Source organism: Aspergillus fischeri, genomic scaffold (genome assembly GCF_000149645.3).
Source record: "Aspergillus fischeri NRRL 181 1099437636265 genomic scaffold, whole genome shotgun sequence".
Lineage (NCBI taxonomy): Eukaryota > Fungi > Ascomycota > Eurotiomycetes > Eurotiales > Aspergillaceae > Aspergillus > Aspergillus fischeri.
Genome location: NW_001509761.1, coordinates 1329722 through 1344142, shown reverse-complemented (window position 1 = coordinate 1344142; position 14421 = coordinate 1329722). Strand labels below are relative to the sequence as shown.

General features: G+C 47.3%; 4 protein-coding genes across 4 annotated transcripts in view, besides 4 other annotated features; 1 reads left to right on the top strand and 3 right to left on the bottom strand.

Moving 5' to 3' along the window:
- Positions 1–25: 25 nt before the first annotated feature.
- Positions 26–64: a microsatellite.
- Positions 65–938: 874 nt separating this feature from the next.
- Positions 939–1829: a mobile genetic element.
- A 1636-nt stretch (positions 1830–3465) lies between these two features.
- Positions 3466–3522: a microsatellite.
- Positions 3496–3520: a microsatellite.
- Positions 3523–4082: 560 nt separating the features above from the next.
- On the bottom strand, positions 4083–5417 carry NFIA_005120 (uncharacterized protein; the record flags this gene model as incomplete). Its single annotated transcript, XM_001259046.1, has 3 exons — positions 4083–4627; positions 4712–4950; positions 5035–5417. The coding sequence occupies 3 exons, from the start codon at positions 5415–5417 to the stop codon at positions 4083–4085; spliced, it is 1167 nt and encodes a 388-aa protein (XP_001259047.1).
- A 304-nt stretch (positions 5418–5721) lies between these two features.
- On the bottom strand, positions 5722–8429 carry NFIA_005110 (chitin synthase; the record flags this gene model as incomplete). The annotated part of the gene is made up of 7 exons (XM_001259045.1): positions 5722–5859; positions 5917–6556; positions 6616–6799; positions 6850–7032; positions 7091–7754; positions 7817–8178; positions 8234–8429. 7 exons carry the CDS (start codon positions 8427–8429, stop codon positions 5722–5724), a joined length of 2367 nt encoding a protein of 788 aa, XP_001259046.1.
- A 2632-nt stretch (positions 8430–11061) lies between these two features.
- Positions 11062–11565, bottom strand: NFIA_005100 (uncharacterized protein; the record flags this gene model as incomplete). The annotated part of the gene is made up of 1 exon (XM_001259044.1): positions 11062–11565. The coding sequence occupies one exon, from the start codon at positions 11563–11565 to the stop codon at positions 11062–11064; it is 504 nt and encodes a 167-aa protein (XP_001259045.1).
- Positions 11566–13870: 2305 nt separating this feature from the next.
- NFIA_005090 (uncharacterized protein) overlaps positions 13871–14421 on the top strand; it is a gene marked incomplete at both ends in the record, with an annotated part of 926 nt that continues 375 nt past the window's right edge. The window contains 3 exons of the mRNA XM_001259043.1: positions 13871–13945; positions 14000–14176; positions 14333–14421. The exon at positions 14333–14421 is cut by the window's right edge and continues 112 nt beyond it. Coding sequence (XP_001259044.1) covers positions 13871–13945; positions 14000–14176; positions 14333–14421 — 341 coding nt within the window. The remainder of the gene's footprint in view (positions 13946–13999; positions 14177–14332) is intronic.

Here is a 14421-nt window from a genome sequence, read left to right as displayed (position 1 = left end):
TCGTGACCGTATTCAGCAGCTATAGAGCAGGTGGATGAGCAGGTTGATGAGCAGGTTGATGAGCCTATACCCATGCCTCGCCAACGAGCTCCACCACGCTGCAGTGGATGTTGGACTATTGGACATACTATAGGAAATTGTCCTAATAAATAGCTGTTATTTTCTCTCTTAAAAAAGTCTTCTTCAATGATGTTAGTGGTTGAAAGGTTTCAAAATATCTTGGGAGCGGCGAAAATTCGCGGTTCGGTGGTTGATTACGTTATTAGGACTAGCAACTGATGACATAATCTCACGCTTATCAGCGTCTGGGATTCAGGGGCATCCTGAACCGACGCTGATACGAAGAGAACATCGAACATCTATCTACATGAATCAATTGACTTTTGCTTTACGAGCATACACCCTGTCCACTTAACTGTGTACACAGTACCTAGCTGGTGATACCAACAATTTGTACAACAGGGCCTATATGCAATATTATTTAGCTGCTCTAATTCTCCCCTGCAGGGCCGAAGGGTAGCCCCATCAGCCCTAGCCCTGAGCCCTTCCCCTGTGTCCTTGCTTCCTAGCCCAGCAAACTATGTACAGACTACCTATCGTGGAAGGTTATACCGGAGTCAAATGCTGTGCCGAGCGCAGGGCCATCACAATTCCCTTATATCTGCACAATCTTCTGTATTTCCTAGCCGCTTAAGTAGCAGTGCATTCTCCCTTGCATTATTTGCATTTGCTTAGCGATGCTGACTAGCCATGGACCGTTCGGAGGTTGATGAGCATAAAGTATTTCGTACCTTTTGGACTTTTTTTGGGTGGACTAGCTCGGAAAGGCAGTCCAACTTCCCAGTATCACGCCAACTGATTGTATCACCAGGTTTTTCTTAAATAACTTCAAAATCCTGCTTTTACTAATCAATGCTCATAGCTGGTCTGATGCTGACAAGCTGGCGAGGATTCTGAGGTGTTTGAAAGGCAGATGATACTGAACCTTCAAGAAGTGGTGGTGTTGGCATACGAAGCTGAAAAGTAATCTTTTCAAGAACCCTGTCTTGATTCAGTGGCTTAAGACCAGCTCCTGCAAAGCCACTGCATATATTCTCTTGATTAAAGATCATCTCACGCGCAGGAGGATATAGATGTAGAAAATCCTCTTTATTAATGTGATTATTCCCAGCCATCATCATCCCTTCAACGAGTTTCCCATATGCGCGCTTAAGTGGGCCAAAAACACCAACATCCAGTGGTTGTAGAAGATGAGAAGTATAAGGTGGCACGCAGAGACAGATGATTACATTCTCATCACAGAAAGTATCAAATTCTGGAGTTAAATGGCTAGAATGGCCATCAAGAATAAGCAACCGCTTTGCACCACTTGAATATCGCCTAGAATACGGCTCAAACACATCTTTTAACCAGCGGAGACCTATCTCATCTGTCGTCCAGCCATTTTGACTAGTTGCAATTAACCAGTCTTGAGGAAGCTTAGGTTCTTGATACCAAGCAGCCTGGTGTTGTTTTGCCTTCAGGATGACCACTAGTGGTATAGGTAGCCCTTTAGAGCTAACACATTCAATGATAGTAACCCATTCCCGATTGCCCTGGATGACTGTACAAGGTCTCCCACTGCGCTCTACTGCAGTAATGACCTTAGATGTTATACAGAGTTCCATTACAAAGCTAGTTTCATCAAAGTTCCAGATATCATCTTTATGAATGCCATGTTCCTGAATGGCTTCATGTACGGCTTTAAACCACTGTTTTATAACCTTTGGATTCTCGTGCTTTGCACGCTGGTATGTAATCCTTTGATTATATCTTGCATGTAGTTCAGGAGGCATACTAAGCAGTTAGTTCCTCCCTCACAGTCATATAGATCCCAACAGCCAGTAATTATTTTGTCATGGAAACTGTCTCATATTCTTTCTGGGGTGCATCAAGCATTATTTTACTAAGTAATCTCTTCTCCCTACACTACTTATACTCTCAACTCATCAAACAATGATAGATGGCTGCTGATGATTGAATCAGCAAAGAAAAGAAGTTATCATGAAGAGACATCTTACAGTTCTTTATAGATATCTAGTTCATTTCACTCCCTTCTGATATAGCTAGCAATGCATCTGAGCTGATCTATTTCTCTTATTAGTAAGCCTTAGTTTAATATTTAGATTCTTCATTGCTAGCTCTGTTATCATCAATGCGTCTTTTAGTATTTGTAGCTGACTATAAGTCCTCCATATTTCCCTGCTTCCGCTTCCCAGTTTTAGCGTTGAAAGAACGGACGTAATCCCAAAGATTGGCCATTAGTGACTGAGTGTGCTCCATCTCTGAATATACAGAAACCAAGGGCAGACTGCTAATACGCTCTATAATATCCCTTAAGTTGATTAGACCGCGGAAGGTAGCAAAATAGTGATTGTTTTCAAATCAACCAATGAAGACACCGTTTTCGCAGGCTATTTTGCGTAGCCAATCAACCATGCTGAGGGCATTAAACACACCCCCATCCACAAGATTAAGTCTTCCACTGTCGATATCCCCAGTGTGCAAAAACAGATACTTCTCATTAATCTCAGTTATGGATTGAATCCAGGTGCCCGCTGCGCAACTAGCCTGCTTTATAGTAGGAGAGTCGCCTTGGAACCATTAATTCATCATAAGGGGAATTATTCATTTAGTCTGGCTAGGCGACATGGCGTGAGATCAGGTATATAATGGTCTGCATTCTCCTCATTTGCTGATAGAGCTGAAGGATATGTAATAATTTAGATACACATCAATCAACCTGAAGATTTTCAGTCGGGTGTTGGACGGTTTATGAGTCTGATAGAGCCACTTACAGTAACATGCTAGGTCAATCCAAATCACCTAGTAGGAGTTCAAAAATATAGATGATGATTTCAGGAGGGAGGGGAAGATAACATATTTTCAAATGTGACAGGCTCAAGCATAGACCAAAGCAGCGTCCAGTACTGGTGAAAAGAATGAAATTTTGAGATACACATTTGCCAGAAGCAGTCGGCCTGCTATCTCAGGGATTACTAATATAGCCTAGGCCAGATTGATCAATGCGTTATCATGGTTAAGGAGGGTCACAATATTGCATGCGAAACTCTATCATGCTTACATGATAAATCTAGAGTACTGGACAGGACACGTCAGCAGAATAGGGGTTAAGTGGGGTCACTGGGTGAGCAGGATTAAGGTTCAGGCGATTTAGGTGAGCTTCAGGTGAACCAAGTGAAGAGGGTGAAGACAGGGTGGCAAGGATACTAAACAATGAATTAAAGAAACAAAAAACATACAACAGCCGGGATTCGCTGGTGGTCACCCACCCAACTACTAACCGGCCGGCGTGTGGCTTAAGTACGGCTGAGCGGACGGGAAGCCCTGTTTTCCACACCCTGTGGTCGTATGTGCTAGGATGGACTCAAGATTTTAGTTAACACAATACTATTCTTTTATTCTTTTCTATTTTACTTTTTCTTTTTCTTTCCTTTTTTTTTTTTTTTTTTTTTTTTTTCTAATATTATATTGGAAACTATGCAATACACAGCAGGCTCCAAATGAAAGCATTGGCTGCGGTTCCTCACGAGTACAATATATGAAGCCAGCGTGATAGTAATTTATTCAGAGTCAGCGACCCACAATATAGAATTCGCGCATGCGCGACCTGATAGTTTTGCTGGTCAAAAAAAATAGTAAAAAAAATAAAAGAGAGAAAAAAGAAGAAGGGCCTTCTTGGTCATTCATGGATGTAATTCGCATATGCTTCCAATTTGATGCTACCTGCACCACTGCCAGCAAACTGCTTCTCGGAGCCTCAGCGACTCCGACTCACCCGCGCAAAAGCAATATCACAGTGGGCTGGCTGCCATATCCCTTTTGTACTCTGTTGAAGGGATTCATATTCATTTGCTGAGATGCAAGTTAGTGTTGTTTTATGCTAAACTCCAACCATGAGCACACATATTGTCACCATGGAAGGTTATACATATAAAGAAAGCCTCAAGGTACCTCATCGCCTAATATCAGTTCAATAATCTGTTAATTAACCTTGTCTATCGTACTCTGACGTTGGCTGACTACCAACGAACCCAAACCCGATCATCCAACAAATCCAACGCATTCTGCTGTCCCCTCGCCTCCAGCTTCAACCTCGCATGAACTGCATCAACCTCCTGCTCCGCATTAAGCCTCGCCCCCTCAAGCAATACTCTCACCCTCTCAACCTCCGGCTGATACGGTGCAAGCGGTAACATATCCCGAGGAATATCGCCCCACTCTGTCCAAACCGGCAACTGGAACGCCTGCATAGCGCGATTGAGCTGCCCGCATGATGCAGACGGGTTCAGAAGCACACTGCAGACTGTAAGGTCCGTCCAGCCTCGGAATGACAGCATGGGTTTTTGTCCTCCGGAGAGGGAGTTCGCGGGTGTGGACTGGGCGGGCATGAATGCGGACATGGCAGAGCGCTGAGCGGGCGGGAGGTAGGACAGGGGATCCAGAGGGGAATTGACGGGTGTTGTGGGTGGAGTGCGTCGACGGAGGGCGAAGTCGACGCCGTATGCTGTGAAGTGGTCGGCCATGTCGTAGCCGTATTGTGGGTTTTTGGCGCGGCTCGTTTTCCCTATTTCCGTGTGTTAGATTGTTAGATTGTTATCTGGTCGGGCTGTGGAATGGTAGGAAGAGGACTATGGATACTTATACATACAAACGTTGTGGCTAGGTGGTGCGCCACACACGTCTATGTACTCAGAGACGGCTTCTGGACTGAGATACCCCGTGCGCTGCGGGTCTAGGTGGCTGAAGAGCTCTTTGATTAATCTCATGAAGGAAGCCGAGGGTTTCATATCCTCGGTAAAGAGCGGGGTCCAGCTGGTAGATGAATATGGAGATGGTAGATGAGGAGATGGCTCAGTGCTTTCTAGTGGCGGGCTCTGCAGTACTGGTCTCGATGCATACGGAATAGTTGGGACGGTTTCTTCGGTTTCCGCTTCACTTTCTGTTTCTGGCGGCGGACCCTGAACCGGGGACTTCATCGACATCGGCGTTACCGGCACCGTGTTCTCCACCGGTTCTTCGTTTCTTGGTTCTGGATTTGTAGGACGTGGAGGTTTCCTCGGCGGGACATCGCTATCTCTATTTGAAATAGATATAGGACGGCGCGGGGGAGGAACATATGGGCTTCGGACAGACTGCGCTCGTGGTGGAGGTGGTGGAGGGACAGGGATGAAGCCGCTCTGTGCGTGCAGCGAGATTGCATGCGAGGGATCATCCTGATGCTGTGGAGGATAATTCTGTACAACGTAGCAGTTGGCGCATAGGGTTATGCGCGGCGCGCAGGAAGCACATGAGAGACGCGCTTTCGTAGGCTGGATGAGCTCATTGCAAGATGTGCATTTATACAGCGACAACATACTGATTGTCGGCTGCGATAAAATGAAATAAGAAGTCACCTAGATCCGGCCCATAACTGTCGGGGAGCTGCTGACACTTTATACGAAAGCTCGTCGGCTAATAAAGCCAAGTTTGGCCCTTGGCACGCGGGGTCAGCGTGAGACTTAAATAAGGCCTAAGGACATTGTCATTCTCGTGCAAAAATATATATAATATTATAACAGACAACAGGATAGGAGGAGGCCACGACTGAGATGACAAATGACTATGTATCAAGCTGGACTTCTCAGCGGACTAGAACCTCGCGACATATCAGGAGTTGGCTCAGCGACGCGACAAGCAACGCAACACGCCCGTCTTCCCCAAAAAACAAAGAGCACCTAGAAACCGAAAGATGGAGAGACCAGATGTCGCCCATAAGATCACTTTGAAGTACCACGCCGTGCGGTCGGTCGATGTGGTCTGCCAGTATTTTCAGCCCAATCTTCTGGATGCAAATGTTGATTGGAGTAAACATACCGTCAAGCATAAATTTGTCACGCTAGCATTGTTGATCAGCAACGCCAACAGGCAATTAGACAAAGCCCACAGGAGCACGAGATTGGTTCGAAATGTTTTATACGAATCGTCCAGTTGCGCTTCCTTTTTCTCTGTCGGCTTCTGCCACGGTGCCAGGGCGCGTCGGACAGTAAGCTCGAATTCAGTATCAATGTCGGCCTGAGGCTTGTCCACCTCCTCAAAAAAGGTTTTCTGGGCAGCTGATTTTTCGGTCTGCGCTGAGGGAAGAGAAGCCGCGTCGTCGGAACCTTTTGTACCCCACGAGACGTCATGCCAGTTGCAAAAAGCGTAGACATTGAGAATGTTGATGGTTGACGGCATCCCGAGAAAGTATGCCCAGGAAGATGTCAGAAGATGCCAAGGGTCACAGTAGAGAACGCTCGCTATGAAATACGTCCCGTAGGTCGATGCCAGTGCGACCAACACGAGGCCTGTTGTGGAAGTGAAGAAGGATTCCAACAGCCCTTGGGCCCCATGATCAAGGTCGAGATCCATATTGCCGCCGCTAAATGCCTGAGTGACGAGGTAAAAGGAAAGAATAAGGATGTATAACTGAACGAGGGAGAAATAGAGGAAGGATAGAATATACGCAAATTGGGACCTAGATAGAACCTTTGTTCTTAGCAGACACCTTCATGGCCGACGCAATAGAAGAATTACCCTTTAGGCCGATTCCCGAGCGCTAAGAAGAACTGCTGCATCAAGAACGCCAAGTATAAAGCCTTGATGACATTATTGACGACCGGCGAAGCGTCATTCCCAAACGGCCACCCCTTATTCTTATTTGTCGCACTTGGAGTCCCCACGATGTCCATGATCACCGAGGTAGTAAGCCAGTAGGATGCTGCCAATTGATTAGCCCTCTTCGCCCGCTGACGGGGAAATGAGTCATACCGAGAGAAAACCATGTCATAGTCAGTTGGAAAATATTATATAACAACTGCACGTGGAGGAAGGCAAGTCGAAGAATATTGTGACCACTTTTGTAGACACGGCTGAAGTGCATCACGGCATACAGGCTTGCGGCAAATGATCCATTCAGCCATCGGCGCCTCTGACTGAGAAACTCCGCCGGCGCTGCGCCCCTTACTATTGGAATCTGGAAGATATTTGGGAGAAGAGTCGGATGGCTTACCTTCCGGGACATCGGTCTCCCCTCTGGAGGCTTTCACATAGCTCAGTGTCCATTGCGACCCTGTCTTTGCAACCAGCTCAAAGCACAAGATGCGGTCCTCCGCCAAGAACATATTTTTCTTAAAGATATTCATCCCGTCGATCCCTTTTTTCCCTAACCTTTTTGACAACGTATGATCTCCATGGAAATACTGCTCCAGCGGTCGACCCATGATAGCACGGTAGCGATAAGCGGAAAATGCCCCAGGCAAGACACTGACATACCCGAAGACGCTCTCGAAAGGCTTGTCCAAAATATTCGAGATTTTGTACTCAAAGTTCTGCGCGGCTACCAAGGGATTAACCAGCTTTTCCCAGCGAGAACCGAGCAGGGCATGAATCTCGCCACACGATCCTCCCAGGTTTTTATTGTTGTAGAACGCTTCCCATAGCGCAAGAAGGGAATTATGGCCTGGTTTCGTGCCCGCATCAATCAGGATACATATCTCTGGATTCAGAATCCTTCCAAATGCATTGAACAGCCAGCGGTGAGAATTGATCTTCTTGCTGTTCTTTTGCTTCAGGCAAAAGATCATCTGCACCGGCGGCAAGTTGGCTGAATCATCGGCCAGCGGACGGACTAGCTGCTGGGAGGGAGAGACCGACAATTGGGTGGTATACTCGAACTAGGAAAGAGAGAAGAATTAGCCCTACCTACTGTCCATCGTTGGGGGGGGGATACACAAACTATATGTGCCACGGTCTCTTTGCCATCAACGTCATGCTTCATTAGACCATCCTGATATATTCCGATTGTAGCCAGAACATCAAGAACATCCTTATCACAAGGACCGATACCGTCGAAAATCAGGCATACCACAATCTTCTGCCATGCAGGGCCTCCTTTATCCCAGAACTGGGTTTTTTTCAAGTTCACAATATTCCGAATGTTCTGCATGACTCCGTGGAGAGTTCGAGCGGTCAGGACCTTGTCCTCATTGTAATAGGTAATTGCGATCAGAAGTTCGGTATATCGATTATACATGGCGGTCCGCAAGTTATAGCCATTGCGTAGATTGAAGTCATCAGGGTCGCAAGTGGCAGCCGTGTCTACAGCATCGTTTCAGCCGCCAGTCAGTTGAGTGGCTCATTCTGTCAGCCTTACATCGGAGATGGGTGAACTCTTCGGCACTTGTGCCATTTGAATCGCGGTATTTTGCTTCCACCGAGTTTCGAATCGCGCTGGGAACTGGATAGTCGGCACTGAGAACAGAGCCCTGGACGAGATTAATCCTGCGAGTTGGGTAGCGGCGTAGGCCTGAGGCTGCAGTAACAGTTTGACGTCTCTGCCAGGATGTCATACTGGCCGCATCAGACCAATCTTGCACTTGTGAGTCATCGTATGGATTCAGCTGTGCGATTCCCGGGTGCCAGGGTGAGCTGGCAGAAGTGTGGTGGTCCTCTAGCTGCCCAGATAGCAGCGATTGCGAATCATCTCCGTGCTCGTTAGCAGCATAAGGGTTGGACTAGGACTATGTCAGTTCATGGCTTTGGAAACTTGTATCGCTTGAATGAGGCGCACAATGCGAGATGTCAGCTGCCGAAGTGGATAGTGACTCCCTTCTGGCTCAAAGGACAAAGGGCGTGACGGGTGGTCGTGTACATCGTCCATGCCTCCTGATAGTGCAGAGTATCCTGAGTTGGATGACAAAACACAGCATCAGCAACAAAGAGTGAGCATCTTCAAACGTTCGAAAGGGTTATGTGGAGCATTCTGTTTCTTCATCTTGACAAGATAGCTGCTACACGCGCACGTCCTCCTAGAAGTCTGTTAGTGCAGGGCAATTGAACCATAGAATACATGTTCCGGTTGCATCTTGGATGGCCCGCTCTTATGCCGAACCAATCACGGACTAGCTTATTGAGAGTATTTATAGCCGGGAATCTTGGTCATTCTTTCAACTTCCCAGCGTTCGAAATGAAAATTTACTGTTTCAGTTCATCCAGGACGTAGGATTCAGATCCATCGGGCACTGGTCCGTTGTGGACAAACCAGCTGAACCATTGGATTACGGAGTATACCTAGGTAGTCTTATTGGGGCAGGGTGGCGATAACAAGACCGAGTGAATAGCGCCATTGCCTTTATGCATGTTTACTGTCGCGAACGAAATCAATTATCTATTCCTGCGTACATTGCAATATATATACGCTGAGAAACTCCCGGTTCGGAACGGCTTGCGCTGATACACGTTATTAAGCAGGTTAATACCGTATCAGATCCAAACGTTGCAGCATATCCCTTCCCGCTGTCTTGAGTAGCATGAATCGTTGGATCACCTCCCGCGTGGATATCCAAATTCAACTAGACAGAAAGCCCCCTGTCTACACAAATGAAGATGTGATATCGGGCTGTGTCATACTCCGCAGTGAAACGGAGATGGACATTGCCACGATAACGATCAATCTGACGGGGACAGCGACCTCAAGGCTGGACTCTGGCAAGCTTACTGAATCACATAAGGTATATTCCGATCCGCCATACTGCAGGCTCTATAGGCTGACTTCATGGGGGGAAAAGCTTTTCAAGAGAAATGAGCAAATCTTCCCGCCCAGAACCTGCGCAGGGTGGTTTACATCCGCGGCTGTGACGCTCTCTTCAGGAGAGCACTCTTTTCCATTCTCGATAATGGTTAGTAATCTCTCTTTTCCCGACATCCACTTCAAGTGCACCGTGTAATGTTTCATGTTCGGTAGTTCCCTAAAGTCACGGAATGCTACAAAAGTAGCACTGCAGATGCTGCTCGCAACCAATCGGCGAGCCGTCAGCCGCGCCATCTCTTACGAAAACTTCCACCGTCTTCTGGGAATAAATATACGCCCGAGGAGATCGAATATACTCTCGAAGCTAGTATCGTACAGCAGGGGCTCATACGTCGGACCCACAAAGCCGTGAGTATTCCGCTTCGAGTGAAATGTGCCCTGTCCTGACGTCAAGCACCAGACTCGGGACGTATTCTTTCATCCGGTCTCCACCGTCCGTGAACCGTTCCATACCTTGAAAATCAGCAAGAACGTGAATCTCAGCATAAAGGGCTCGGAGCTACTATGTCCACCCCTGACCTACGAGGTCGAGGTCGAACTGAAGAACGGACCATTCCTCCTGCTCGGACACCCCGTTGCGCTGGGAGTCAAAATCATGCACATGAATGGCAAAAAAAATGCAATATTACTGCAGGATTTCCAGACCATGCTCCGCGAAACAACAGAGATTCGAGCACGCGGGTCGATACAAGGCTTTACTCGTTCGTGGGTCATACAGACGATGACGAGTTTGTGCCAGCCATTCGTAGCTGCGAACAGGCCGACGATTGAATCCGTATTGAAACTCAATCACAGACTATGGAGTCGACATTGCGTACCGGTACACCTGGCTCCCACATTTGAAACGTGCAATCTTAGCCGAAGCTACAAACTTGAAATCAGACTTGGCATCGAATTTGGCCGGAATACCGTGGGTCACTACGATAACATAGCACCGCCAACGATAGAAGCTGACGTTCGCTGCAGACAAGAATATTAGAGTTTGAATTCCCCGTGTATGTTTTGTTGCCCTCGTTTACGCGATCCTGTGTCGGAAGCCTGGAGCCTATACTAGACCGATGTGATAGACATGCCCCCGGAAAGGAGTAAAGTTGTCCATTCTATGATTGGGTGGTATTCCCTTGAGCATTTCTTTCCACTTCATACTGTGCTTCCGAATTGTATTGCCTGCACACACAGAGAGCCGTATTGTATGACGGAATGCCTTCCGTCCGCTAGAAGAGGTGCGTTCGAGGAGCCTCTCCGTAAACGCCCATGATTTAAAGCATGACTCCCACCGGAGATCAGTCGAGGAGAATAGGAAGATTGTTGCTTGTTTGGAGTACAGTCTGAACTATCAAAGAACACCATGGTCGAATATACAGAGGAAACAGTCCGCCCCATAATCAACCCTAGACCCAACCCATTGCTCCGGTTATAACAAGCCCCAATAACCCCAACGCAACCTTAGTCGGGATCTGGCTGCGATAGGACAACGCCGTATTCGCGCTTGATTTGGTCTCAGTTGCCGCCGAGGACCTGGGAGATCCAGTTGTCCCCTCGTCGCCTTTCGAGGATGATGCGCCCGTAGCTGTCGCAGTGGGATATGACGTCGACGTTGCGGTAGCATTGGTTGCACCAGAGCACCATACGTCTTCCCAGGCTACCCCAGCCTTGTAGAGACAGTCGGTAAGATCCTGGACGGACTGGTTTACGGCCAGACTCCACAGAGCGCAATCGTGGTAGTATGGTCGGGGACCGGCAGGCTTCGCACAGGTGTCGAAGAGAGATTGATAGTTTTTGATATTTGGGACACCGCAGGCGGCGTCTTTGGCTGGGAGTTCGTATTGCCCTGGGCCGCCGCAGGTCGCTGAGGCTGTTGCCGCAGTGATGGTGGTGGTTGTGGCGGATGGCATCGTGGGAGGTTCCGGTTGCGAGAAGATGAAAAGAGTAGAGAGCATTAGGAATTATTTGTTTATGAGCAAGTGGAGTTCATATGCCGTCACCCCTGTCAAGGTTTCGAGGACTTCAAGTGTGATCCACATGCCCTGCCGGTTATTTATAGTCGGAATAACCGGATAACTGTACCACCCGAGTCCCTGTCAGGCAACGCTAGAGTATTGGGATAATCGAAGAGCCGAGAGTTCCGCCTAGGAATAGCTGTCTCAACAGTGACGAAGCCAATCATCGATGTCTGTTGCTTCTTTCATTCGGAACAAGCGACGTTGGGTCAGTGAGAGTCGGCAGCATAAATTCAACCCAGCATCCCCGGCAGTTGGAGATACAAACGAAAATCAACATCATTCTTCCGATAACTACGAAGTTTCTTTCAGCATGCGCTACTCTTTGATTACTGTCATTACTCTCGTTGGGGCTGCGTGCGCTGCCATGGTTCGAGAATCCCATACAACTATTCATCTGCGGCGCTAATCAATGCACAGCTTCCTTCCGGTGCTCCATGCAAGAGCGACGGGAGCATGGGCGTTTGTGAATCGAACCTGTGTGTGGTATGTCATGTCCAACCCCCGAATGCTCGACTCGCCCGGGAGCTAATTGGTACCCCATATAGCAAACCCCCAACCAGGCGCAGGGCGTATGCAAGTGATCTATCTATCCACGCGAAGTCCCACAGGACGAATGAGGTGTTCTAGAGGTCGGGCCGGAATTATTGCAGTAGCTCAATTGGGATGTACTTCCTAGGCCCAAATTCACTGGCGACTATCTTTGTCGAAACCAAGTTTCGACCATGCGCATTTGCGCTACCGCTACGTCGTTCTTTCGAAGCAATTCAAGACATTCGTTTATCTGGTAACCGTACCTAGTTTCCTTAAAGTGCGGCATAGGTTGAACGGGAGAATACGGCACTATGTTTTGCATATTGTATCGGGGGGGGGAACTCCAAGGGTTTCCTAGTACTGTAGAAGCCGAGCTCTAGGCCGTATAAACAGTAATCCAGGAACGCAGCGATCATGGCATGGTAGCTTAGATCAATGATATTCGACTTCGTAATAGGGCACTGCTCTGCTTCTGAAAAAGAAATATAAAAGTGCATATCAGCGAATTGAATGAGTAGAACATGTGAACATGTTAAATAGAGCTGACTAAAATAATCCTCATTGCTGCGAGCCCATCTGATCAGCTCTACCGGTGCCCCGAACAACTGCAAATTCACATATTTTCCTAAGGGTAACCCTTGGGACCTCAAAACTTCCCCTTTCTAGAAACCGCACCCTAGCGAAACATCCAGCGTAAGGCGACTGGCGGCGCGCAAATATAATCTAGACTCAACATCTTCCTACGGAAATGAGGCTGAATGTAGCGTACCCATAATCGCGATAGTCTCTGGTGCAAGTCCTATTAAGCTCATTGCCTCCAACCAATGAAGGAAATGCTCTTTTAGGAAGACGAATATACCCACATCCCGCTCCTGATGTCCGGTCTGCTCCGAATGATACACCCAGTAGTGGCAACAGTATTGCAGCTCCGGTGGAATACACCGAGCGATTACATGGCTCGCGACATCTTCTCGCAGTGTTCCATAGCCGGGTAAATTGCAGATGTTATGCTTCGGCCTGGAACCCATGATGTCCAGACTGTGTGAGAGTATCCTCCCGTGAGTGTCTCCGTGTACACGGAAGGCACCATGGGTCTTAAGAAGGGATTCCCGGGAAGACAAATGCAGGATGCGCACTGGTCCGTTGACTTATTCAGTTGGTAGCGAATATCCTCTACCGGTGTAGAGAGAAGCCGACCAAGACTGTACACGTAAAGAGGGGTTGCCGAGAAGAATTATCACCCCAACTATATCCCAGAACTCTTTGATAAGACTGAGATTCGTTGACATCTTCATCATTAAGGATCTGCTTTAACACGGGCTGGTATACACGCTCCATTAACGAGAGAAGGGAGAAATGTGTGGGTTGAAGTATTTGTTTTCCTCGGCATTCTCACATATGCTGGCTATATAACTTAAAAATGTTGACAAGCAATTGGCCGTCACCCACTGTGGCCATCCTGCAGGTTACAGGTCAGGTGGACCTTGAAAAAGATGAGGTGGACGCCCCACCTGTCTTGGCACTCCCAACCTCCCAGGTCAACATTTAAATACTGTAATGCATACCATGAAATTCGTTTTCAATTTCTCCTCCGCAATTATCTGCACATTGATTTAAACTCAAAACCACTTATTAACTGATTAGTTACTGCGTCTGTATTGATAATATGGATTCAGAGGCTCTCTCAATGAACTGTGGTGAAATAGATGATGTCTCCTTGAACGAAGAGGAGAATGAAGAGGTAAGAATCAGAACTGCTTTTCAAGTACTTACTAACTGATTTTTGACAACCTAGGCCCAGCCAAGCTGCTTTACTCAGTTAACAGACGCAAAAACTCATCCACTTCAAACACTGTATATTGAATACACAAATGATTTGCCAGAGTATCCAAGGACAGATCCAAATGGATATACCTATGTTATTCCAGTGAATAACTACTCTCAAGAAGAAGCAGAGCAATTAGTCAAAGATGTAAGTACTTATCAAGTGCTTGCGAATCTCTCTTACTAACCAATTCAAAGATTCAATATTCTCGAGCGAGTGTCCAAGGTGCAAGAAAGAATATTAAATCATCCTTTTTGAACTGCCCAGTTAAGAAATGGATATGGAAATGTTCTGGAGCTCTAGTATGTGATATCTGAAACCAGATCTACGCCTGCTGCACCATACTTTTTAGATGAGGCAACATGGCAGAAATCAAGATATACGAGAGATAT